Source organism: Parasteatoda tepidariorum, chromosome 9 (assembly GCF_982258835.1).
Source record: "Parasteatoda tepidariorum strain Cologne lab strain chromosome 9, Ptep-v5.0, whole genome shotgun sequence".
In the NCBI taxonomy this organism is placed as follows: Eukaryota; Metazoa; Arthropoda; class Arachnida; order Araneae; family Theridiidae; genus Parasteatoda; species Parasteatoda tepidariorum.
Genome location: NC_141763.1, coordinates 43,323,620 through 43,349,709, shown reverse-complemented (window position 1 = coordinate 43,349,709; position 26,090 = coordinate 43,323,620). Strand labels below are relative to the sequence as shown.

The following is a 26,090-nucleotide window of genomic DNA, read 5'->3' as shown; positions in this document are numbered from 1 at the left end:
AAAAAACTACAATTATTAAATCCTCACAAAATAGTAAGATGGTATAGTATCGGTGAGGCAAGCTCGCTCCGTTATTGAAAGGAAATTTTTTCCATTTCTAACAAGACTAAACATATGTTTTAATACTTGATATATAGTTTATAAGGGTTGTAAAGCAGTCGAATCCCCTGGTTTTCGAAGAAGATTTTATTTTTAAGTGTCAACGAAATATTTATATTAATATTTTGTATATACTTATTTATTTTTTGAAAAATTTATACACAATGATTCCGACCACCACTACGCATAAATCTAATAAATATATAAAAGTTCTACAACTACTCTTTAAAAATATTAAGTGTTTCCATAATTTACTTAAATTCCTGATCACAATTGTAAAAGCAATACGCTACCACTACGAGGAATTTAAATCAGAAAGTGCTAGTATAAAAAATGGCAGTTGTGGAGCGCCAACAGCTGTGCTTTCTGCAAAGTATTTTTTAAAGTAGTAGCAAATTAAATTAATTACAGAATTAACGCAATTACGGAGAATTTTTAAAAACTATGAAAGATTCGCCATGAGATGCTTCCAACAAAATAACAATATCATATACTTTTGCATAATTTATAGGTCGTGGTTAGAAAAAACACTTTAAATGAAATTTACTTAACCATAAATTTTAAATAAAAAATAAATCACGAATTTCACTACAACTATTAAGCTTCCTCGCAAAACGAAGCAAGTTGGTATCTCTGGTTTAGTAAATTTAAAGAAAACTGATTTTACTCATCATTACATTTAAGTAATTTAAACATATGTATAGAAAATGCTGCTTTTTTTTAAAATTATATCATCGTTCAACGATATGCCAGACTGATTCGCTTTGTGGGAAACCTTTTTCTAGTTGTAGCAAAATTTGATTACAGGCGTAGGCGGATCACGATTTTATGAAAATTCTATTTCTTAAAAAAATTTCTGTTTTCGTTTACTCTCACTAAAAAAATTTATTTCGCAAAACACTCAATAATTGGCAAAGTTGAACTACAGGGTTCAATCCTAATTGAAAATGAAAACAACAAAGTGTACACATTGCTGCAAATTAATATTTAAGCGAGGAAAAAACAAAAACACTATCGAAATCTGATAAATTACAGTACAGGAAAGCGAATGTATTAAACAACTGAATCGTTCCCCAGTTGTAGATTCAGCAGAATTTAGTGGCTCTACCTCCACCAATTTATAAAATTTTTGTAATACAGAAGTTGACATTCTTGCGTGTTAAAATTTATTAAAAATTTTTTCAAAATAAGTAACATTCTGAAGATTTTATTGCTTAATATTCTAAAATCTATTGCATTTAATAAAATATTTTAGAGAAAGTGACGCAGTTGGCATCCCTGTTAAATCAAACTCCTTAAAAATCCTTAAAAAGAGAAATTTTTTAATGAAGAGTAAAGTTTTGCGATATTTTGTATTAAGCTTTTGCTTTATACATCTTTGATTGTAATAGAAGATTGATTATAATAGAATATTGATTATAATAGAAGATAATACCTTTACTATTTAATCAAGATTAACGCTGAGCATGCCAAATAGAAAAATAAAACATGAAACGTATTGATAAACTAAATTTATTTCTCCATAAATATGTTTTTTTAAATACAACATAAAAAATACAGCCTTTACAACAATGATATTTTTTATACACAAGTTATATTTGACCCGATATAATAATCTTACATACTTTTTTTCTCACTTCTGAAAATGAAAACTAAAATACACTGTCTCTCTACTGAAATTATCACATTATAATACTCTGTTTATACTGTATGGTATCGTTTTTTTCCATTTGGTGTCGTCTAACTGCACATGTGGTGGTTCGGTGATAAAAAGGTTTCTGTTTGGCAGGCTGGTGTTATTCCTGCAAGTTTAATGCAACGACCAGGTTCGCGTCGAGGCTACAAAATGTATAAAAAAAGAATAATGCATAACTGGTAATTTCTTTTTAAAGAAAAATCATCTATTTGTTACAAAAAAAGGGGAGGGAAAACTAAAGGGTTGTTTAATGGCAATATGTTTATGACATTGTGTAAAAGTTTGAAATATTTAACTAATTTACAGTTTGGATAAAAAAGGCACTTAATTATTCAACAATAAATGTGTAATTTTAGATACCCTACAGTGGGGAGGTAAGCTGTTGACTATGTCAACCTTCTTCGATGAAAAGGTACCCCATCTTAATATCGAGATAATATGTTTTATATACTAGTAAATTAAAATTATATTTTTGTAGATGCATAATAATACTCCCCTACCAGAATTATATCTCTGATAGAATTCGATGTACGGATACCTCTAGTTGATTCATTGCTGTTATGTGAGAAGCCGGGAGAGCTGTATCAAGTTCACAGTCGTAGTCGCTCCTGTGTTGCCTTTAGCAGTCGAGTGTTCACGTTGTGTGTCAGACGAAATATCGTTCTGTCCATTTTATTGATATTTCTGACAATTCCATGTTTATCATACCGAATGCAGTTTTCTGATTGCTAACTTTGGCCTCTAGTTGCGAAAAATTCACATCCTTGCTAACATTAGGGAGGAATTCAGCGAAATTTACATAATTACAATGGCTCAATTAAGCCAATCAGAATATTTTTATAAACGTATTGCATTTTGAGATATGTAAAAATGCAGGCTTTTAATTGGCCAAATGTGTCCATCATAATTGCCATGGATTTACGAAAGCCATGGAAAGCATAAAAAGTCATGGATTTACGAAATATAGATTGTGCTTATACGATTGATTAATGAAGAAGCTAACATAAAACTGACGGATTTTACACTGTAGTGATATTTTGTTTAAAAAAGTTCCTTAAAGGAGGAAACGTAAAATAAACTTTCTATTCGATTTGGCGCCCACTCTGATGTGGGGGCCCGGGGCTACTTCCCGTATGGCTCTGCCTAAGTCAGACTCTATTATTCGAAAATAAATTAAGCAAAGTAAAAAATAAAAAAAAATCTATTAAAGTTTGCGAGTTATGATAGAGGAAGGAGAAGCTCAGATGCTGAACAGCGAAATAGGGTTGAAAAATTCAATTGTAATTGTTAAACATTTATTATAATCAGCTAAAATTTTAGAAAACACTAATAAAATTAATTTAATTAAAACTAACTCAAAATTTTTATGAGTTCTCCCTGTGCTCTTCCCTTTTTTCCATTAAAAATTAATTAAAAAAACTTCATATTAAAAAACTTTAACGAGACTAATTAGTCTCGTTAAAATTACAAGAATTAGATTATCTGCAAATGTAATAAAAAAATTCAGTGAATGAAGTCGCATGTCACTGTAAAAAAGCAGTAATAAAAATATTTTCATCCAATCAATAACTCATAATTGATTTCATTTTTCGGTTGTTTATGTGAAATTATTTAAGTAAAAAGCTAATGAAAAAAGATGTATCAAAATTTAAAAAATTATTCTTTTTTCAATATTTTTCAATATCATTTTTCAATGACAATATATTTCTGATCTATAATGAAAAATTTATGCATTTATAAAAAGTTTGTATTTCTCATTGAGTTCTGTAATTTTTCAAAATAAAATAACCAAATTCAAGAATAAAGAATAATTTTTATGAAAATTATTCTCATTGTTTATAACTGTTCTTTTTTTGAAAACTGCAATTCAGTTTATTTAATTTAATTTAAACATATACACCAAGAACAAGTGGATTTATTTCATCCTATCTTCAAATATTTTCAAAATAATAAGATGTCTTTTTTTTTTTTTTTGAGTTAGTATATTTAGCTTTTAAACGAACTTTTTTTTTTATTAAAAAGTCGGTGTTCCCCTAAGAGAAGATCGATCAATTAGGGTTCCATAGCCGAAGAAAAAAAATTGGGAATAGCTGGCTTTGTTTATATTATATTTACGTCCATTTGAAAATGCGAGAAGCCGTGGTGGGATTCGGAATTTTCGGTCTGCATTGTCAAAAAATTACCACTGACCATTACCAAAAAATGACCATGAAAAAGAATTGTTTACTTACCACTTGAGATTCAACATAACATTCAGCTTCGTTGTGCTTGACGGGTGGTGGAGTGTAAAGAGCAAAGTCACCGGAATCGTAGTTCTTTCTAGCTTCTTCAATAGAAGACTGAAGGCTGGAAAGTCTGCCGACACCCGAGTCTTTAATCTCTTCCGGCTGCTCAAACTGTTAAAAAAAGAAACATTTATATAAGCAATACATTTAGAGCTAACATCAGGAGAGGGTACTTGCTCGAGGAATCTCTTTTTCAATCAGTAATGTTCCGAACTTGGCCAAAGGATACGTGCTCTTTGTTCGCCAAGGTTCAACATATTTACAGTTTCTGTTTTTGTTGTTTTGTGCCATCTGTCTCAACTTTTCTTTTACAATGGGTATAAGGGACAAATATTACTTTTAGTAACATTTTCCAAACAAATGTCTCTTAAGGAAATACTTATTTATTTATTTTTTGTATTGGTCGCTTTTATATTGGCTTTTATATTGGCAAATTGGAAGTAACTTGTAAATTTCTTAAAAATCTTCACACTTCAACAACAATATGTTAGATGTTATACATTTAAGATCTTTAACGGCTCCGTAGTGAGTGCCTCACAAAAGAGATCTTTTTCTAGAGAATTTTAGAATCCCTATCGCATAAAAAGCAAAAACCTTAAGTTTTTTGACGAATTTTGAATTAAGTTTAAACTTGCTAGTAAAATAAATTATGTGAAACAAATTGTCCATATGGCTGATAGTGTTAAACTTCTTATTTGAGCTATTTGGAAAAGACAGACATCGTAACTCAGTCGACTCCCGATAACACACTGACTACTAAAGGAAAAAATTCCTTATAAATCACAGTTTAACATTAGTTTGAGTTATAAAGTTTCTACCGCATTGAATTAATTCCTAAAGAAAATGCACAAGAATACATAAGCTTTGCTGAAATTATAGCACAGAGCTCGCTCGTAGACGACCCTGCAAAAACTGGGCAGCAGAGCGGGTCGACACACCGAGCAACTTAATCCAAGATCGATCCATGGACCGACCTCACACTGGAAAACTACCGTACCCATCTAAATTTACGAAATCGCAAAAGTTAATCAAGTCGAAAAAGTTAAGAAAATTATTGTAACACAAAAGCTTCATTAAATTTGTTAACATTATAAACAGAAACGTTTATCATATTTTTATAAATTAACCCGCACTCGAGGTTCCTTACTACAATTAAAAAAGAACGCAGCAACTAGGAGTTTACAAGACTCAACCCTCAGTTTGCCCTATTGCCATATAACACATATAGATCATTAAATAAAGTAGTAGCCAAGCATTAAAGTGTAAAAGTTTTAAAATTCATAGGGTGGTAGCCAGAATAGCACTCTCTCGAGTATAAGGAATTGAACTCCCTTGCTGTTTTTACTTTGAAATTTTCTGGTTGCTAATATCATGATGGAAGCAATCATAATATCAGAGTTACAAACAATGGGCGTGTTTACATTAATTGTAATATAACACATTGCCCACAGGCTTAATGTAAAGCGAAATCGGCGAGCAACATAGTACTATTAGATTCGTACTCATGGCCAATTACAGGTGGCTGACAAAATAATACGAACCCTAACGCTATGGCAACAATGTTTCTCTTAGTAGCAAATGTTTTGGAAGATTTCACTTGGCAAAACTTTTGGCACGATTTGAAGGATCATATTCGAAGCTTTTAGGAATGGCGTCGTTTTTACTCATGCTAAATTCTGATTGTCCGAAATGAGGAGAGGAAGTTAATTACAACTTTCTAGCATTAATACTAGCAATTGTGAAATCATTTCTATAGCATTAAGATATTTAAATAAAAATGATTTTAGAATTATAAGGGTATTAAAAATGGAAAGAAGGTTTTAACTTCCTGCTCTCATTTCGGTTAATGCATACTTTGCATGGGTAAAAAAGGACACCATTTCTGAAAGCTTCAAGCATGATTTTTCGAATTGTGTCAACAGTTTTGCCATGTAAAATCTTTCAAAACATTTTATTCTGACAGAAAGATTGTTTAGAGTTAGTGTAGAAGTGTTATTATTTTATCTCTTATTTCAACGTTAAAATACAACAAAGCTATGATGTTGCCGAAATTTTGAATTACAACGTGTTTTTAACACGCATTCTAATAGCATTGATGACTTTCTCGTGATGCATGAATTAATGGAGTAAAAATCAATTAAAATGCAGATGGATAGATTAAACATTAATTTGCATATTCAGTTGGAAAAATTATAACGGATGCAGAAGCGGTATTAATGTTTATGGTACATTATCTTCGTGGTATAAGTATAGACATTTGAACTTGACTCAATATAAAGTGCCATTCTAAAAGTTGCTGAACTTTTTTTTTTTTTAGTTTAGGTTACTGCCTAACGAACAGGGACCGATCAAAACAAATTCAGGCCCAAGGCCCACAAAATTTTTGGGGCCCCTGGCAAAATATTTTGAAATTAAGTTTCTGAAGAGTAGCCCTAACTATAAAAAGAATATATTAAACTGCATGAATCAAGAGAAACATTCTAAAAAATTTTGAAAGTAGACAATTGAAGATTATTTTTCTAAAATAAAGTTCAAACATGTAATTATTAAAGCAAAATATAAGACAACACAACAATGCTGTATGAAAATAAAAACAGTTTTGTGACCGCAAACAATTGAAATCAGTGATTTTTGCTAAAGTCACTGATTAGCTTAATTATTTTACAGATTGCAGCCTTCCATCTACAGCTTTACATATCTGTAAAGTTCTTATTGACACTAATCATTTATAAGAAACTTTACGAATATGCATTCTCGTTTCATTTGCTTAAGCCGTTGGAGTAAAAATTGCATCAATTAAAATTCAGCTGTATTTTCGAAATTGATTGGTGCAATGTTTACACGAGTTTGGTTTATCACAATATAAAGAAAATTTGAAATAAAAAATGCTTTTTTGAGATAAACTGCTTCTTTCAGTATTTTTTTTTAAATGTAATTTTGTGGACTTTTTACTAATTTTTGAGGCCCCCCAGAAAGTGTAGGCCCTAGGCCCGTGCCTATTGGGCCTAGGCGATAATCAGGCCCTGCTAACGAAGCAGCTAAAAATGGAAATATTAGTCTTATTTATACAATAATTTTTTCTGGACATATTTTTACTTACTCTGCTTGGCATTTTGGACATTCTAGTAGAATTTTCATCCGTATATCTTGCCGACTGGAAAAACATTCTTAAACCGTGTGGCATGCTGGATTCTGCTACCAAAATAATTGCGCTTAAAAGTAAGAAGACTGGTCCGTTCATGATTTCTGTACAAGGATGAGAAGAAAAAAAATATTAATAAACAATAAAATAACTATCAATTAAGTAGTGTAAATCATTTTTACAAGAGATTCTTCAGATTCTTGGGTATTAAAATATGGGATTTTTGCTGCAATTAGGAAAATATCATTTCAATAGTTTTATCAGGGACGTGGCCGTCCAAGGTTTAAAATTTTGGTGCTTGAGTTAATTTTCTTTTTTGCATATATCGCTATATTTCTAGAATTGTTCAAGCAAACTAGCGCAAATTCAAATTTTTCTCCTTCTTAATAACAATTTTATGGAAAGAAAGAAAAGTTTTCATAATTTCTTATTATCGTTAACTACTTAGTTTAATTTCGCTCGAAACGATCTTAGTAATAGATGAAATAATAAGTAGTTTTTATCAGCGATGCACATTTTTGCTTTATTTTCATCATAATAATTTTAAATTACCAAATTCAAAATTTAAATTAAATCCAGCGAAAAGAATTTAAGGATTAAAAAAATTAAAAAGATGCATTTGAACAATTAATTTTTTAACTGCATTTGTTATTAAAAATTGTATAGTTTAAAATGGCGAAAAACTGTCATCAATATAAAACTAAATAATAAAATTTTAAAAGTGTTAAAAAATATTATTTTGCATATTTTGAGTGCAAAAATATTTTTATTAACTTAAATAGTTTCAGAGGTACGGTAAAATAGACAAAATGATAAATTAACATTAACCCTTTCGCGCCGACTGTCACAAATACGTGCCAGCATAAAACCGTATCAATCAGGTTAAAAAGATAAAACTGGTAATCAAAGTATTTCTTTAGCAGTTTATTTGTGAGCGGAGTTATAATTGTTTGATTCATTTAATTCACCATTACTTCGTTCAAAATAAAACTATTTAGTTATACTTTGAATTAACATTGATTCTATATATGATTAAACTAACAATAATTAAAGTAAAAGCAAAGTAAATCTGTCAAATTAGCAACGACTACATTTAAGTTACCGTTTTTTATTTAATTACAACTTGATTCTGATTTTGTACGAATGCTCTTCTGAATCACCCGTCCCCAAGGGGTTAAGGGATCCAGACTAATATATCGGGGCTAAATTTTTTTTGTACTAAAAGCACGTTTATTCAGAGAAAACATGTTTCTGTGACTGATTTCTAAGTTTAAAATATCGTCTGCGCAAATAAATTATAATTTTTAAGATTAAATCCTCGAACCGTTTAGTTTGAATTTTAATTCGCGACAATCCGAACACTAGATTAAATTTTTTAAGGATTACCACTTTCTATTTTGGTTTCCGTACATTCTTATTTAAATTAAATAGATACTTAATTAAGTTAAGTTTTAAAAAATAACATTCTCTGATTATATGTTCTAGTTAGAATCTTTATATTATTGATACACCACAGCGTATAGGCGCGTTTTGTTTTGCCAAAATAGAAATTAAAAAACTATTTTATTTTCCCTATCATATTTCCTCTTTAAGGAAAAAAAAATTACTGTCGTTAAACGTCAACATTAGGCGCAAACGAGTTACGGCCGAGAGACTATAGGCAAGAAAAATTAGAATTACTTAAAAAGGTTTTTAAAAAAGGTACTTAAAAATGTAAAAAGTGGTAGAAATTTAATTCATTTTTATTTTTTTTAACCCAGTGGTTTCCAAATTGGGATCCGTAGAAGGGTCACAGGGTTTGCGAAAGTTATGATTTTTTTTAAAACCAGTTATGATTTTCGAAACTAATTAAATCTATATTCAATCGATAGTTGTTTTTATTTAATATTTCCGTTATTTTTATGAAATTATTTAACTGAAATGCTTGAAATTCTTAATCGTTTTCCCGTTTGACTGATATGAAAGAAATTTCAAAATCATGTTTTTTCTAATAACTATAAAAGGAATGAATTCTGAAAAGAATATAGGTATTCACAGAAAATGCTTGTATTATTTAGTTTCGAATAGAAATAACTGTATTCAATCACGAACCATTATCAACGTTTATTTTCTTCCTTTTTCGTTTTAATTTTATAAAAACTATAATTCATCTAATCCATTTTCAGTCTATGCATGAACTAAAATTATATTAAGAACTTGAATAGGTATCACCCGGGACTTTTAAATTTACTGTCTGACATGAAACCCAATTTTAAGACTAATATTGGTAAAACAGGTTTCCCGCAGGCCTTGAAAATTTTAAAAAGCATAAACGAAAATAAAACAAATGTCAATATTTTAATTTCTGTGTAGCCACCAATAAAAATAATTTTCCGAAGAAAGTAAATATGCATGAAAATTTCAGCTTCTAAACAATTCAATAATAAAGTGGTATTTTAAAATCAGAAATATCTTCTAGCATTAACCTAAATTGACTACCATTACTAAAACATTTCAAGGACAGCGGGAACCCTGTAAAATGAAGAAACAAAACTTCTATTTTTCATTCATTCACTAAATATTTTCAAAAGAATTAATAAATTTTAGATTACTACATTTTTGAACACTCAGTTCTCAGTTAAAATAATTAATACACTCAGTTAATAATAAATCATACACTCAGTTAAAATAATTAATAATATATTTCGTTAACTGATATATTCTCATACCTGACAACATTCACTATTTTCGAGAATAGATTTTCCAAGTGGTAGTAAGACAATTACCGAAAAACTATCATCCTCAAAAATATATTTATATTTTAATTGGGTTGAAATTCGCTATGGTAAGGATTAATATGATTTTATATATTTGTTGCAATTATTTATATGTAGTGGTGGTCAAACTCATTTATAACTATTATTATAATTCAAAAAGTTTAGCGGAATAATACGAATTTTGCTACCACTTTAAATATGGAAATAAAATCTTCCGGGAAAACCGGAAGAGTTGGCAGCTATGTATTCTTATTGCTGATAAAATTTATTCATTAAATCTCGGGGTTACACCAAAAGAAGGTCGATCATTTGGGTTACACAACCGAAATAAATTGGGAACTGTAGATTTAATCTATTTAATTATTCGTTCGTAATTATCACCATAATTTTTTATGCAAATTATATACGTTTACAGCAAAAACATTTCTTACGTAAACTTTCAATAATTTAAACGAAATTGGGTAGAAAAGTTTTTTTTTTTCTTTGGTAGATTTTTGCTTTTTATTTGTCATTACGTCTTGCAGTTTTAGGTATACGTGTGATCTTTGAAATAAATAAAATTTAAAATAAGTAATTTACTTTTCACTTACCTAAGACTTTTGATAAAATACTTCTTTAACTTAACGAATAAATCGATCTTACTTAAGTCTGTATCTAGAAGTTTCACAAAACTGTTCGTAAAGTCAGCTATATATCACTTGTTCGTTGATATTTAAAGTCGATACTTAAATAAACAACATGCAGGATTTACTAACTGTCTACTCCAAGAAACAAGAAAGACACACCCGGCAAAATAAAGTTGCTGTTTTTCTTTTTCTTTTTACCCGTGTTTAGTTTATTTTTCAAAGAAATACGAATAAACACTAGTCTTGACATTAACTGTTTATATAGACGGAGTTCAAATGAATTCATTTTTTCAAACGAATTTTGGTGTTCAGCCGTTAAAAATGGCCGTTGTAAATATTGATGTCTACAGAATGACTAACTTTTAAAATATGAAAAAAAATTTATATATAATTATGTAATTTAAAATGTTATTTTACCTGATATATATTTTTGAATCATTTGTTGGAGAAAGCATTTTTTTTTAAAATTTTTTTAAAAGAAAAATGATATCTAGACATCGTATTCTTGGAACTAACGGAAAGGATAAAATTACAGTCTGATAAGTAAATTATATTATTTTGAAGGAAACTGTCTATTCAATAAATAAAAAATAATTTATTTTATAAAGTTTTTAATAATCGCTAATTTTAAATGCAGACGATTTACTTAAAAAAGCAAATATAGTATGGGTTGAGTTTATAAAATAATTAATGATCGCTAATTTTAAATGCAGACGATTTACTTAAAAAGGTAAATATAGTATGGGTTGAGTTTGTAAAATAATTAATGATCGCTAATTTTAAATGCAGACGATTTACTTAAAAAGGTAAATATAGTATGGGTTGAGTTTGTAAAATAATTAATAATCGCTAATTTTAAATGCAGACGATTTACTTAAAAAGGTAAATATAGTATGGGTTGAGTTTATAAAATAATTAATGATCGCTAATTTTAAATGCAGACGATTTACTTAAAAAGGTAAATATAGTATGGGTTGAGTTTGTAAAATAATTAATAATCGCTAATTTTAAATGCAGACGATTTACTCAAAAAAGCAAATATAGTATGGGTTGAGTTTGTAAAATAATTAATGATCGCTAATTTTATTAATGCTGTATAGAACGATAAAAGTTGAAATATTTCGAAAATAAAATTATAAAATAACTTACTTGAATAAATTTTGATGATATAAGAGAAAGAACTGAAATAACTGATGTTGTTCGGCTGATTCGTAATGGACGATTAAGAAAGATTCTTCGTGTTTTATACTCTCGAAAAGACCCCGTATCATAACAAGGACGGATACTCTAATTTCCGTTTGGAATCTATAGCAATGCAGCTACTTCAATATATCAGGAAATTGTCAAACAAATACCTTTTTTTAACTTTGAAATTGTGTTTGTGGGTGGATTTGAAGTATTTTTTTTATCCCCTAAAAGTATGTCGTTGTAATTATATGTTGTACCAAACCACAGGAACGAAGAAAAAATTCTGGTGAAGACAATATCAGTTTTTCGTTTAGTAAAACATATTTCATTTGAGTAATTACCATTAGATATGTATTTTTGTAACACTTTGGATGCACTTTTTCGCTTATTGATGCCATATATGAAATGCAAAATAAAAAGCAGAACACTTTAGCAACTTTTGATCACTAGTTAACATGTTATCTTAATAAGTAGAAAGAATAACCTAATTAGTGCTAATTAATTAGTGCAAACGACATTTTAAGTTACGAAATTAGACACTGAAACGAATTCAGTATTTCGATTAGTAAAACACAGTTTATTAGAGTAACTATTATTCGATATGTATTTTAGTGGACACTTTTCGCTTTTTTTAATACAGTATGCAAAATAAAAAAAGAACACTTAAGCATTATTTGATCACTAGTAAATATATAATCTTAATTATTTGAAAGATTAAGCTAATTAGTGAGTGCAAACGATATTTTAAAGTAAGAAATTAGACACTAAAACGATTTTTTTTAAAAATAAAAGTACTTTTCTTGACATAACTTGACTTTCAAAATGCAGAGACTAGTCGAAATCTGAAAAATATGGTTCCAACAGTTAAGTCAAAAGAGTAATTAAACTTTTTTTTACCCTAAATATTAATTATAATTTTTCTAACTTTACAGTATCCACCGAATTATTTAAGGTATCCGACTGGTTTCGACAACTATTTTTTAAAAATATTAATATAAAATTTAAAAAAACTAATTTATTAACCATGTGTAAAAACTTATAAAAGTAGAAAAAAGTTATTTTTATTTTTTTAAATGACCATTTTTAGGTAAAAATAAGGCATTTTTTTTGCATTTATGCTAAACACTGTGAAAAATTTCTACTACCAAAAACAAAAAAATCCTTTGAGGATTTTATTTAGGAGGCTATCAACTTTTTGAACTATCATCTTAAAAGAAAGAGTATATACTACTGAGTTAGGAATAAATGTAGTTAAAGAAGTACATTTTTAAAAACTTACGAAAAAACATGCATAAAAATGAAATTCTACTTTTTTCCCTTAGTCTCTAGATCAAAATGCGGTTGCTAATTATTAAGGTATAAAAAGTTACACTTTTCTAGAGTGATGACTACTAATAGCGCTTAAGAGGCGACATCGGAGTGCAAAAGATTAAAGTTACTTATGCTTTTTATAACGATAAAACAATTTTCAAATAGTAAGATGCATAAATGTTTACACCATTTTAAACTATGCAACTTGAAACGACAAATTAAAATTAGAACAGAATTGGTTTAACAGTTTCTGAGTAATTAAATTTAAAAAAGAACGTAATTTAAAATTTTCATTCCATCGAATTTTTTCTCAAGTTTTGGATTTTGTCATTAAAAATTACATTAAGCCAGACAAACTATTCATTTCTTTTTAGTTTATATCTCAAATTGCTTCTGATTCTCGTAGCCATTGCGAGAATAGAAATTTCTTTTGTTTTGTGTCCACCTATTGCATGGATGAAAGCAAGACAGAAAAAGAGAAAAAGCTAAGAGTAAAATATTTAAATTTTAACTTGTTTTCAGAAGGAGTAAATCTATCCTCTTTATCATCAGAGATGCCATCTTGCTCCGGACAGCAAAAAGTTGTAGTTTATCAACAGAGATGCCAACTTTGCTCCGGACAGCAAATATCTATCTTATTATATAAAACGCTAATACGTACGTATGTATGTATCAATAAAACCGATGATATTTCTTTTCTCGCGCTGGCAACAGTTTTCATTTTTAATTGATTGGATTCGGCGCGCAAGAGCACGTAGTGAGCAACCAGATAACAATAACCAGAGTGAGCATTATCAGGTTGTTCAATTCAGATTCATGCACTAAAGACATGACAATATTTAATTTAAACTCAATTAGGAATTAATTAATTAATTGAAGTGAGAATGCTTTAAAAGGCCTCTGTTGAATTGATATTTTCCTACTGGGAGCTACCTAAACGTCTAAAAAACGTTTAAGTGTTTGTATTGAATGCATTGAATTTTTTTATATTTCGCGTTTATTTATGCATTGAATTTTCACGCTTTAAAATGCAGAATATTAGTGAAGCAATATTTGATAATTTATTTTGCTAATATGTTTCTTATTTAGCTAATGTTGATTTGCGATAGCTTGCGGGGTGTATAAAATCAAACTTGGACAACGTGGACTGTAAATTATTTATTTTGCGGGTGCGCTGGTAGCGCTGCGGGAATGCAAAAACCGAGCGTGTATGCTCTTTGGTTGTTTTACATTAACTGACTCTTTTTTCTAATTAATGTAGGTGGCGCTACTATTACTACATTCATACCGGCTTCAACATACCGGGCCACCTTGAAACATAGTTTCAAAATTTGCACATAAATTGACAAAAAACAACTATACACATCTAATAAAAAGATAATTATAAAACTAATGCAACAGACATAAAATTAAAATATATATATAATTATAAACAGATGTATAGATTCCTTGGTATAAACCGGATAACTATAACACAAAACAAAAAGAAAAGTAAAAGTCTAAAATAAAATAAAGAAAGTTAATCAGTCAATAGGTAAAACTGACAGTTTGTGAATGGGTCTTTTATAAGTTCCAGTCTCAGTTTTGACACTGACCACTCTTACCTTAGCATCAGCACTAGGAAAAACTTCTTGTATACGCCCTAATTTCCACTTCAAAGGTGGAATATTGTCCTCTTTAATGAGAACTAAATCGTTAATTTTCAAATTAGGCTGTTCTCGCAACCATTTGGGGCGCTGCTGTAAGCTGGAAATATACTCGTTAACCCATCTTTTCCAAAAATTCTGGAAAAGTTTTTGAGTCAACTGCCAACGTTTTAATGGGGATATGTTTTCGCTTAGAAGGTTCTCTTCTGGTATAGAGGAAAGAGCGGTTCCCACAAGGAAATGTCCTGGGGTAAGTGCTGAAAGCTCAGCGGGATCGTCCGATACTGGACACAAAGGACGAGAGTTCAAGCAGGATTCAATTTGTGCAGTAAGAGTTAAAAACTCTTCAAGGGTCAATTTATGATCACCTATTGTTCTTTTCAAATGCGATTTTGCAGATTTCACAGCAGCTTCCCAAATTCCTCCAAAGTGAGGTGCTGAAGGTGGGTTAAAGTGCCATTTAATTTGCTCATCGGCAAAATACTGATGGATGGATTCTTCTTTTTGAAGAGATTTAACTACTCGATTAATTTCCTTATTTGCAGCAACAAAGTTTGAACCACAGTCTGAAAATAATTCATTTGGTTTTCCTCTTCGCGCAACAAATCTTTTTAGAGCTGCAATAAATGATTCAGCGGTTAAATTTCCAACAACTTCGATGTGCACCGCCTTTGTCGCGAAACACACAAATATACAAATGTACATTTTAACTGATCTAACTCCACGTCCAGATCGCGGTTTCACAAAAAATGGACCTGCATAATCCAGACCAGTCATGGAAAATACTCTAGAAGGCGTTACTCTTGAAGGTGGTAATTGAGCCATTATCTGTGTCGCGGTTTTTTCTTTTAATCGAAAGCATTTTATGCATTTCCAGATTTGCTTTTTTATAACTGATCTAGCATTTACTATCCAAAATTCTTTGCGAATAACTGATAATAGGAAAAGTGCTCCAGCATGCAAGAAGGATTCATGATAATGAATTATAATTAGATTAGTTAAGTGATGTTTTTTCGGTAGGAGAATAGGATGTTTTCTTTCATTCCATAATTGTGTATTTTCTAACCTACCGCCAACACGGATAAGGCCCTCTTCATCCAAAAACGGATTCAAGGAGAGGATCTTACTACTCGAAGAAATTGGTTTGCTATTTTTTAGCTGGTGATATTCGTTTGGAAATTCTTGTTTTTGAACTATTTTGACCAAAACGTTTCTAGCTAGTTTTATCTCACTACTAGTTAAATAACCATTTATGCGATTGTTCGGAGATTTACAGTTCATTATGAAGCGGAGACACCAAGCTATAATTCTTTTTAACTTAACGTATGATGAAACATTGTAAATGATCGGAAAGTCAATAGGAGTTGTTTCAATCAAGCACGATGTCTTTTTGCGTTCTTCTTTGAGAGCGTCTGTTGAGAGAGGGATTTCCTCCAAATGCGATATTTCACCACTTTTCATCCAAGACGGACCCGACCACCACAAGTCTGATGAGGAAAGTTCTTGAGGATTCAAGCCACGGGAAATGAGATCTGCGGGATTGTTATGAGTGGAAATATGTCTCCACTGGTAGTTCTCAGTCAAGGTTTGGATCTTGGAGACTCGGTTTCCAACAAAGGTTTTAAGCTGGTGGGCTGGCGTTTTAATCCATGCAAGTGCGATGGTCGAGTCTGTATGCAAAATGACTTCGTCAATGTCCATTTTAAGAGAATTATAAACCTTTCTTACAAGTTGAGAAAGAAGTAAGCAAGCTGATAGTTCTAAACGTGGTATAGAAATTACTTTAATGGGTGCAACACGAGATTTGCTTGCAATAATATGGCAAGTGTTTGATTCAGCTAGGCCTGGGCAATACATGTAAACCACAGCTCCATACGCTAATTCCGAGGCATCAGCGTAACCCATTAAAACAGTTTTTGTGAAAAAGTCAGTTAAAATGTATCTATTAATGCGAATAGTTTCTATATGTTGCATAGAAGATGCAAAATTAAGCCACTGACCTGCGATTTGTGGTGGAAGGGGATCGTCCCACGACAGTTTATGTACCCACAATTTTTGGAGAAACATCTTTGCTTTCGTGATGACAGGTTGCAAAAGGCCTAATGGGTCATACAGTCTTGCTATAAAACTCAGCACTTCACGCTTAGTGAATTTGGTGGTCATTTCTGGGATGGATACTTTAAACGTAAATTGATCTTCAATTGAATTCCACCTTACACCCAAAGTTTTGACACTCGGATCAACTTCTGATGCAAAATCATGCTCTGCTGGGTCACCTAATGGTAAACTGTTCCTTAACTCCCTTGAATTAGAGTTCCACTTATGAAGAGACATTCCAGAAGTTGCTAGAATATCGTTCAGCTGTTGTTGCACTTTCTGAGCACCTTCTAAACTTTGAGCACCTGAAACGATATCGTCCATATAAATATCTTCCAAAAGAACTAATGACGCCAGTGGAAATCGTAATTCATCTTTAGCCAACTGCTTGAGAGTTCTGATTGCGAGAAATGGAGCGCAAGCAGTTCCGTAAGTGACTGTCTTGAGTCTGAATGTTACAGGTTTTGCGTACTCTGAATCTTTCCAAACAATTCTTAGAAGATCAAGCTGCGATGGATCTATTTTGATTTGTCGAAACATCTTTTGGATGTCTGCCGTGAAAGCATATTTATGTTTACGAAATCGAGTCATGATTTCGAAAATGTCCTCGACCACGTCCCCCTTCAAAATGACATCATTCAAGCTCACACCCGTTGAGGTACTTGATGAAGCGTTGAACACAACACGTAACTTAGTGGTTGCCTTCTCTGGACGATAAACACCGTGATGTGGGAGGTAATAGGTAATTTGACTACCGGAATTGCTTTCATTATCATCATATTTTTCCATATGATTCATGTCTAAGTACTCCTGCATAAATGATTTGTATAAATCTTGCATTTCTTGATTTCTGGATAATCTTTTCCATAGTTGATTCAGACGTCGCACGGCTAAGTCTTTGGACACTCCTAAACGCTCAACGTCCTTAACTGGCATCTCTACGATGAATCGTCCATGCTCATCTCTGCGATAAGTATTCTGAAAATGTGATTCACAATACTTTTCTTCTTCACTCTGAATTTTCATTTTATAGTCTATATCCTCTATTCTCCAGAATTTTTCTAAGCAGTCTTCGACTTCTGTTTGAGTGGTTATGAAACCGCAGTGAATTTCTGGAGTGCGGGTATTTATTGCTCCAGTTGCAATGTATCCAAAAACAGTATTGCGAAACACCAAATCACTGTTTGCAACGCGGATATCTCCAGCCTTGATAATTTCGAAAAATACCTCCGCGCCTAAAAGCATATCTATTCTTCCAGTTACCGCGAAATTAGGATCTGCTAATTGTTGCGGAATTTCTAACTTATCTACTTTGAAGGATGTAACAGGAAGAAAATCGGTAATTTTGGATACCACTAAAAAATCAAGAGTTTTCAAAAAAGAGCTATTACCATTACAAATTGTAGCTTGTATTTTTGATCTTATTGTAATTTCGTTTCCGCCCAAACTCGAAACCCGAAAATTCATTTTTTCTTGAGGTACACCTAATTTATTAGCGAAATTAGCTGTACAAATATTCGACATGCTGCCTGAATCTAATATCGCCCTACATTGCATATAAGATCCATTTAAAGGATTTAAAACCCAAATTAAAACAGTCGGAAGAAGCCCTGTTTTATTTTTCGAATTAATGCAAAATAAAGAAGCAGAAACAATTTCATTATTTTGATGAATATTAAATACCGCTGCTTCGGGATTGAGATCATGACCCTGAGAAGAAGAAGCCAAAACCGCAGAATTGTTTATAGTTTCGCGTTCTTTATGGAGTAGTGTATTATGCTTTGAGTGGCATATGTAGCATAAATGTTTCGATTTGCAATTCAATAACTTGTGTTGACTGCTTAGGCAATTTAAACACAATTTATGTTTTGATACCAATTCACTTCTCTGATGACTATTCAATTTCAAAAAAGAATCGCACTTAAAGATAGGATGATTCATTTTACACAAAATGCATGATTGAGTTACATTTTTATTAATTAGAAATGTTTTCGTTTTTGGATTTCTCTCTTGACTTAACTTAAATCTTAAAGGAGTGGTTTTGCTAACATTTTCTAATATTTGAGCTCGTTTTTCCAAAAATGAAAATAAATCATCTAATTTAGGAACATCGTTTGAGCTAATATTTAATTCATACTGCCTTCGAGTTTCCCTATCCAATTTTTGAAGTACTATATTTAAAACAAAAATATCAGAAAGATCATTGCGATTATACTCCAAAATTTTTAATGCTCTTATATTTTTCTTTACACAATCAATTAAATTACGTAAGTCTTTAGCCGACTCATGCGTTAATTTTTCAATATCTAATATTGATTTAACGTGAGATTCTACTATTAACCTTTTGTTTTCGTATCTTTCTTCTAAAGCTGTATATAATGAAGTGAATGAATCGTCTAATGTAATAAGATTTTTAGCTTCTCCGATTAAAGCTGAATTTAAATAGTGTAGTTTTTGTGCATTTGTCAACTGATTATTGGATGTAATAACATTATTGAATTGCAATTTGAAAGTACTCCATTCTTCACATTTACCCGAAAATTTCGGAAGCGGAATTTCTGGTAATTTTATGCTAACACTATTGCTTACAAAACTTGCGGGAGTTAATTTCACTTGATTAACTGATTCTAAATACGTTAAGCAATTTTTAATTTTGCACTTAGCACTGATGATTTTTTCGCTGTATTCTTCGCTAGCGCTAATTTCAGTTTCGAATTCTGCTGGAACCGAAATTAAATTTTCAATTTCAGAATTTAATGATGTCAAAATACTCTCCTTTTGACTTAATTGCTCAAATATTTCATTTAAATCTGTTATTTCTTTAGTGTCACTTTGTATTATAGTATCTGCTTTTGTTATTAGTTTTGTAGCGCTAGTTCTGATTGTAGCGCGTTTCTTTCTACATTTCTCGATGTTATCCATTATTTATAAAATGAAATTATGCGGTAAATAAATAATGAAAACTTGCCTACCTTTCACTAATTAGAAGGCTGGAGATATGCTGCGTTATTTACGATGCGATGCGTGATTAGTCCAATAATGAATGCGGGTTTTTTATTGTAAATTTGCGATATACTGGATCTTTACTCTCCTGATCGTTCGGACCAGATGATTTGCGATAGCTTGCGGGGTGTATAAAATCAAACTTGGACAACGTGGACTGTAAATTATTTATTTTGCGGGTGCGCTGGTAGCGCTGCGGGAATGCAAAAACCGAGCGTGTATGCTCTTTGGTTGTTTTACATTAACTGACTCTTTTTTCTAATTAATGTAGGTGGCGCTACTATTACTACATTCATACCGGCTTCAACAAATGTTTTGATTTTTTCTAATAATATCTAAATATTCAATCTAAATAGCTAATATACTTTTTTAAAAGCCAATAAGAACATTGGCAGAATTCTTCTACATAAGTACAATACTATGTCTTTGATGATAAAATACTATGTCTTTGATGATAATATATTATGTCTTTGTGCTAGAACATTGTGTTCATTGGCGAGCGAGGGCAGCGAGCCATGGTTCACGGCGTGAACCACATAGGATTGCGTAGCAATTCTCGGGGGTTGGCGAGCGTTAGCGAGCATCATATGTCTAATCGGGTGAATTCTCACCGAATTATCAAAAAAATTCTCACAAAATTATCTTCATCGAAGCCGATGCTTTACATCCGGCGTTCAGTACTATTTTATATTGTTTTACAACACATGGTTTTAGCTCTCTGGTGGGATAAACTTTAAAACAAAACTTACAACAGTTACTTTTCTCAACAACTGAAATTTAGAATAGGGTGATTAAGAAAAATATGCGAACTGTTTGCAATTTCAAATTAATATTGAAATGCACTGGTTTAGAATTTTCTACAGTGAAAAGTTTTCGGAACTTCAGTGTTCAAAAAAGTATACAAAAGCTAGACGTTAAGAACGTATCCAAAGAGAGAGCAAAGCGAGCATCGGATTGCGAAGCAATCCGAAATGAACTGCGAAAGCAATTCTGGGGGTTGGCGAGCGCCAGGGAGCAGGGGGCGAAGCCTCCTAGTAAATATTAAATTTGCAGTTTATCAACAGAGATGCCAACGTGCTCGGACAGCAAATATATATATTAAAGTTGTAGTTTATCAACAGAGATGCCAACTTGCTCCGGACAGTGAATAAATATATTCAAGTGGTAGTTTATTAATTGTGATTCTTGGTTTAATAAAATCAATTTAGTAGATTTTTATCCACCGCTATTTCTAAACAATTCGTAGGCTTATATAATTCACCATTTTATAGTAGTTATGTTATGCTATACCTTTTAAAATGCAAGCAAAATCAGTAAAATCTTTGCAAAATATTGTTTGTAGTTATTTACCGTTTTATAAATTATTTGGGCATGTCCGGAGCAGTTGGCATCTCTGTATTAATTGTAATTTTTGTTTCAATAAATTCAATTTAATAGATTTTTATCCACCACAATTTCTAAATAATTCATAGACTTATATAATTCACCTCTTTTCATAGCTATCCAGTGCGTAAGGCCTCAGACGCCTAGTTCCATAAGCATACCTGCTAACTTTTACGCATTTGGAGTAAAATTTTATTTCTATATTCAAAGTGGTAGTAAAATGTATGCTTTCTATATATTCCTTGCATTTATAAATTTAATTTATAATCTTTTTGTCCACCACTATTTTTAAAAAAATTAAGCATATATAATAATATGTAATACTGTTGTGAAAGTCCGCATAAGATTTAATAAAATAAAGCGATGTTTCTGCCTAAAATTGTAATTTAAATTCCATTTTTCTACCACTGGGAAAAATCATCCTCGAAGGGATTAAAAGTTGGCAGGTATGCATAAGTGCCAAAAATTTGGTCGATCTCAGAAATCCAGATCCAGTGAACCAGCCTATGTCATCTGCCAAGGCGATCACCCGGGCTGTGGTGCCAGACCAATGTGGAATAATCGAGTCTTCACTATGAAATCACAAGATGCTCCCAATAACGCTGCAAGATTCCTAAGCCTTCTTAACCTGTTAGCGCCCAGCGTCATATTTATAGGACAGTTTCCTTTTTCAAAAACATATATTGTGATAGGACAATTGTTTCAATTTTGTCTTTTATATAGGAGAATTAAAAGTTTCCCTTCCATCATAATTTATTAGTGATTTAAGTTTCTATATATATTGATATAGTGATATCTAGAACTATATAAGAAGCAGGGACATTCTAAATGAAATGGTAACAAATAGTTGATATTAGCCATTTAGTTGAATAACATATTATACCACTTTTTTCATAAAGTCACTTTTTGCACCACTTCAATATAAAGAGTCGGGATAAAACGGGTTAAGGAACAAAGACGAGCAAGTAGCTTCTCTTTGCTTCCAACTCAAAAGACATGGACGTGAAGTATTTTCCATCAAGCCGACATATCACCCATGATATGCATTCTTTTACTTTTCAGGTTCATCTGAACCAGTAGTACAACAGTACTATGTAGTACAACAGTACTATGAATTTTATGATGAATGGGAAAAGGCTAGGAAAAAAAAAGGCTAGAATGAAATGTCTTTCGCACCAGTTTTTGCTCTTTCCCGTCTACGTAAAAATGAAAAATCTGCTTATAGTGTTCACAAATTCCATTTTTGCTCCACCATATAAAGACTGGTAGTTACACGTCAAGAAACTTAAAGCTCACACCTGTACATATTTATCTTTCAATTTATCAGCAGTTACCAGTATTTTTAATTACAAGCAACAGCTTTGTTTAAAGGAAGATCAGAGTAGCACATGGAAAGTGATAAAAAAAAAATTTTAAAAAGTATATTAATTTGATTTTAATAAATAAAGTGCCACTTAATAATTTTTTTTATTTAATAGCTGTGTAAAAATAATGTTCAAGAGCTGATTTTTTAAAGTCAGGTAAAATTAGACACTCAACGTGTCTGATTTTGTTGAAATTTTCATGATATGTTCTTCATGTAAAGCAATAAAACCAATATTTTTTTATTATTGCGAAAAAAGAAATTTTCAAGGATTTATATTGAGGTGGATTCTTTGAAATTTTGAAAAACACTAATCGATTTACAAGTGACAATATTTTTTATGAAACGAATGAATCACGGCACTGACCATTATTTTATGAAATAATGGTCATTGTATTGACGCTAACTATTTAGACGTAAATACTTTCAGTGAACCTTTGCATCGAAGATCAAAGGTAATTAAAAAAGGTCATTATATCTATTTCAATCTTATTTAACTAGCCAATTCTTAAGGAAATACACACACACAAACAGTATTTTTAACATTTGCGAGCCCCACCCAAAATGACGGCGTCCTAGGCCGGGGCTTCTAAGGCCTTATGATAAATCAGGCAAAGGTATGCTGCAAATTGTTTAACAAAATAGATTTAGGCCTAATATGAATATATGAAGTTAACACCTATCCGAGGTGAGTTGCAGTTTTAATCTAGAACTTACTGAGGACTGGCGGCAAAAATACGATGAATCGAATAAAACGTCATCCATATCGATACACCTAGCAGATCAAAAGTTTAAAAACCACTCAAAGCAATAAAAAATTATTTTAATCATAATCGTTTTCTTTAAATTTTATTTTAACCACTATTAACACGTTGAACGCCATGCTAATTTTACATGGCTTGCCCATCTGGCCACGGTAAATAACTACAAACTAAATTTACAAATATTAAACTGATTTTGCTATTTTTTTAGAAGGTTTATCGTGACATATCTGTCTTTCTTTTTTATTTAAAACAAATTGGGTTCCTGGACCAAGCAGCGGCCCTTAGCCCATACATCATGAAAATAGTATACAGTGTATGAAAACATTTTGTATTATGCATCATTATGGTGGCCTGTGACATATCTGACAAAAGTGGTAAATTATATAAGCCTACGAATTATGTAGAAATAGTGGTGGATAAAAATCTAAATTGAATTTATTAAACCAAGAATCACAATTGATAAACTACCACTTTAAAATATATATTTGCTGTCCGGAGCAAGTTGGCATCTCTGAATATGTATGGCACCCCCAATCTATAATAGAACTCTGAATCGATAAAATAACTTCTTTAAGTAAATTTTGAATAAATTTTCTGCAATTCCATAAAAGAGTGTACATTTTGTAGTTCTATATCATGTTATACGCAGTCAGCTAGCTGTTTTTCGCGGCCTATGTTAAAAGTCTGTGTCAGCAAGCGGTGGCAGAAGCAGATTAAATGTAACTAGTGGGCTGCGCCCCCTGCTCGCTAACGCTCGCCAACCCCCGAAAATTGCTACGCAATCTTATATGAATTGCTTCGCAAACCAAGCTCGCTACTAACTTAGGCATGCACAAAAACTCTTAGCAAATGCACAAAATTCTAAGAATTCAAAACAATCATTCAAATCCAAATCATCAAAAAATTACATCTTTTTAGTAAATACTGAGTCTTTAAAATAAATTTGAATTCAAATAAATGACATGTAATTCGTTAAACCTATTAGAAATGTGCTATAGTATAATTCGTGATATAAATCAAAAATCGTCAAATAAATTCGTAATATATAAATTCGTGAAAAAAAGCGCTTTCAACAAAATACTAAAATAGAGATCCATCGACAAAGACTACTCACTTCTGCCTAGCTTAATAGTATGAGATTGCCGCTGCTGATAGGGTGAATTTCGGACGAGCTCACATTTGGTGAGAATGCTCTTTCTGGTTATGTCAGTTTCCGTTTTTAAAAGCGCTATATGTTGAGCCACCACATCTAGATTTGCTTGTGACATTTTTAGCGGCAATCATTGGTCGATTTTCTAGCGTTGCCATTCGGACAGTTGCAATGAGGCTTTTTCTTGTCGCCGTGTAAGAGAAATGTATATATAGATTTGAGTGTCAGCCACCGGTGGTTGACGCGGCCTAAATGTAATTTCAGTGTCAGCCACCGGTGGTTGACGCGGCCTAAATGGAAAGTCCAGTTTCAGCCACCGATGGCTGACGCGGTGCTCAACGTGTTAACTATGAGATTAAAATGACAAAAACAAAAATATAATCAAAATAGGTAATAATTGTTTTTGAGTAAGAAAACGATTTCATTCAGAAGGTAAAAAAGACTTCAGACAAGTATTGAAGACTCATTTCATCTGAACCATTTAATTGATGAGTTTAAATTTTGGATTGTGGCTTTTTAAATTACATAGTTTCAAAATTTGTATACCTCTCAATAAGAGTTTTTCCATTAAAATAAATAATGAAAATAATTATTAAAAATCATCACCAATTAAATTGATTTTAATAAAATAATTAATGAAAATAGCTTCATTATGAAAACAAATAATGGAAAAAGAAATAACTTTTCAAAATATGTTGCTATAATTATCTTTACATAAATAAATTTAAAAAATGTGTGTAAATAAATTAATTAACAGTTAATTATAGTTAAGTTAATTATAGTTACTTAAACAGTATAAATTATATGGAGAAATACGTAAAAAATGAAATTAATATCAAGAAGCTCAAAATTTCGAACAAGATCCTGAACAAACTGTTTGAACCATATTTTAAAATCAAGAATCAGAAACTATTTCAAAATATGTATGTTTATTCAGAGAAAGAACGTTTTTGTGTCTGATTTCGTAACTTAAAATATTGTGTGCATGAATTAATTAAAATAGTTGAAGTTAGACCCTTAAACCATTAAGATTGCATGTTAGAACGTAAAAGGCGAAAAGTTATTATAACCCTTTGCACTTGAGGGTCTAACTTTCTAAAAGATTAGGGGGTTTAAATTTCTAAAAGACTAGAGGGTCTAAATTTTTAAACGATTCCAAAGTTTAAATCTATAAAAGACAAGAGGGTCTAATTTTCTAAATGACTAGAGGGTCTAAATTTCTAAAAGACTAGAGGTTCTAACTTTCTAAAAGACTAGAGGGTCTAACTTTCTAAAATACTCGAGGGTCTAAATTTCTAAGAGACCAGGGAGTCAAAATTTCCTGGAGGGTCTAACTTTCTCAAAGACTATAGAGGGTCTAACTTTCAAAAAGATTAGAGGGTCTGACTTTTTAAAAAAACTAGAGGTTATTACTTTTTAAAAGACTAGAGGGCCTAAATTTCTAAAAGATAAGAATTTCTAAATTTATAACAGACAAGAGGTCTAACTTTCAAAAAGACTAGAGGGTCTAATTTTCTAAAAGACTAGAAGATTTAAATTTTTTAAAAAGTACAGGGTCTAAATTTCTAACATTCCTAAAAG

At 31.2% G+C, this 26,090-nt stretch overlaps 2 protein-coding genes across 3 annotated transcripts; both read right to left on the bottom strand.

Moving 5' to 3' along the window:
* Positions 1–1,595: 1,595 nt before the first annotated feature.
* LOC107448268 (uncharacterized) lies at positions 1,596–11,900 on the bottom strand. Of its 2 annotated transcripts, none has more exons than XM_016063400.4 (4): positions 11,754–11,900; positions 7,181–7,326; positions 4,027–4,191; positions 1,596–1,938 (listed from the first exon to the last, which is right to left on the bottom strand). In XM_016063400.4, exons 2-4 carry the CDS (start codon positions 7,319–7,321, stop codon positions 1,840–1,842), a joined length of 405 nt encoding a protein of 134 aa, XP_015918886.2. In that variant the 5' UTR covers positions 7,322–7,326; positions 11,754–11,900; the 3' UTR covers positions 1,596–1,839. The 2 variants fall into 2 exon arrangements, with proteins under 2 accessions (XP_015918886.2, XP_087007815.1); XM_087151689.1 differs by lacking the exon at positions 11,754–11,900 and adding an exon at positions 10,569–10,697.
* A 2,726-nt stretch (positions 11,901–14,626) lies between these two features.
* On the bottom strand, positions 14,627–19,768 carry LOC147804020 (uncharacterized). The gene is made up of 2 exons (XM_087151381.1): positions 19,114–19,768; positions 14,627–18,201 (listed from the first exon to the last, which is right to left on the bottom strand). Exons 1-2 carry the CDS (start codon positions 19,766–19,768, stop codon positions 14,627–14,629), a joined length of 4,230 nt encoding a protein of 1,409 aa, XP_087007507.1.
* Positions 19,769–26,090: the final 6,322 nt, after the last annotated feature.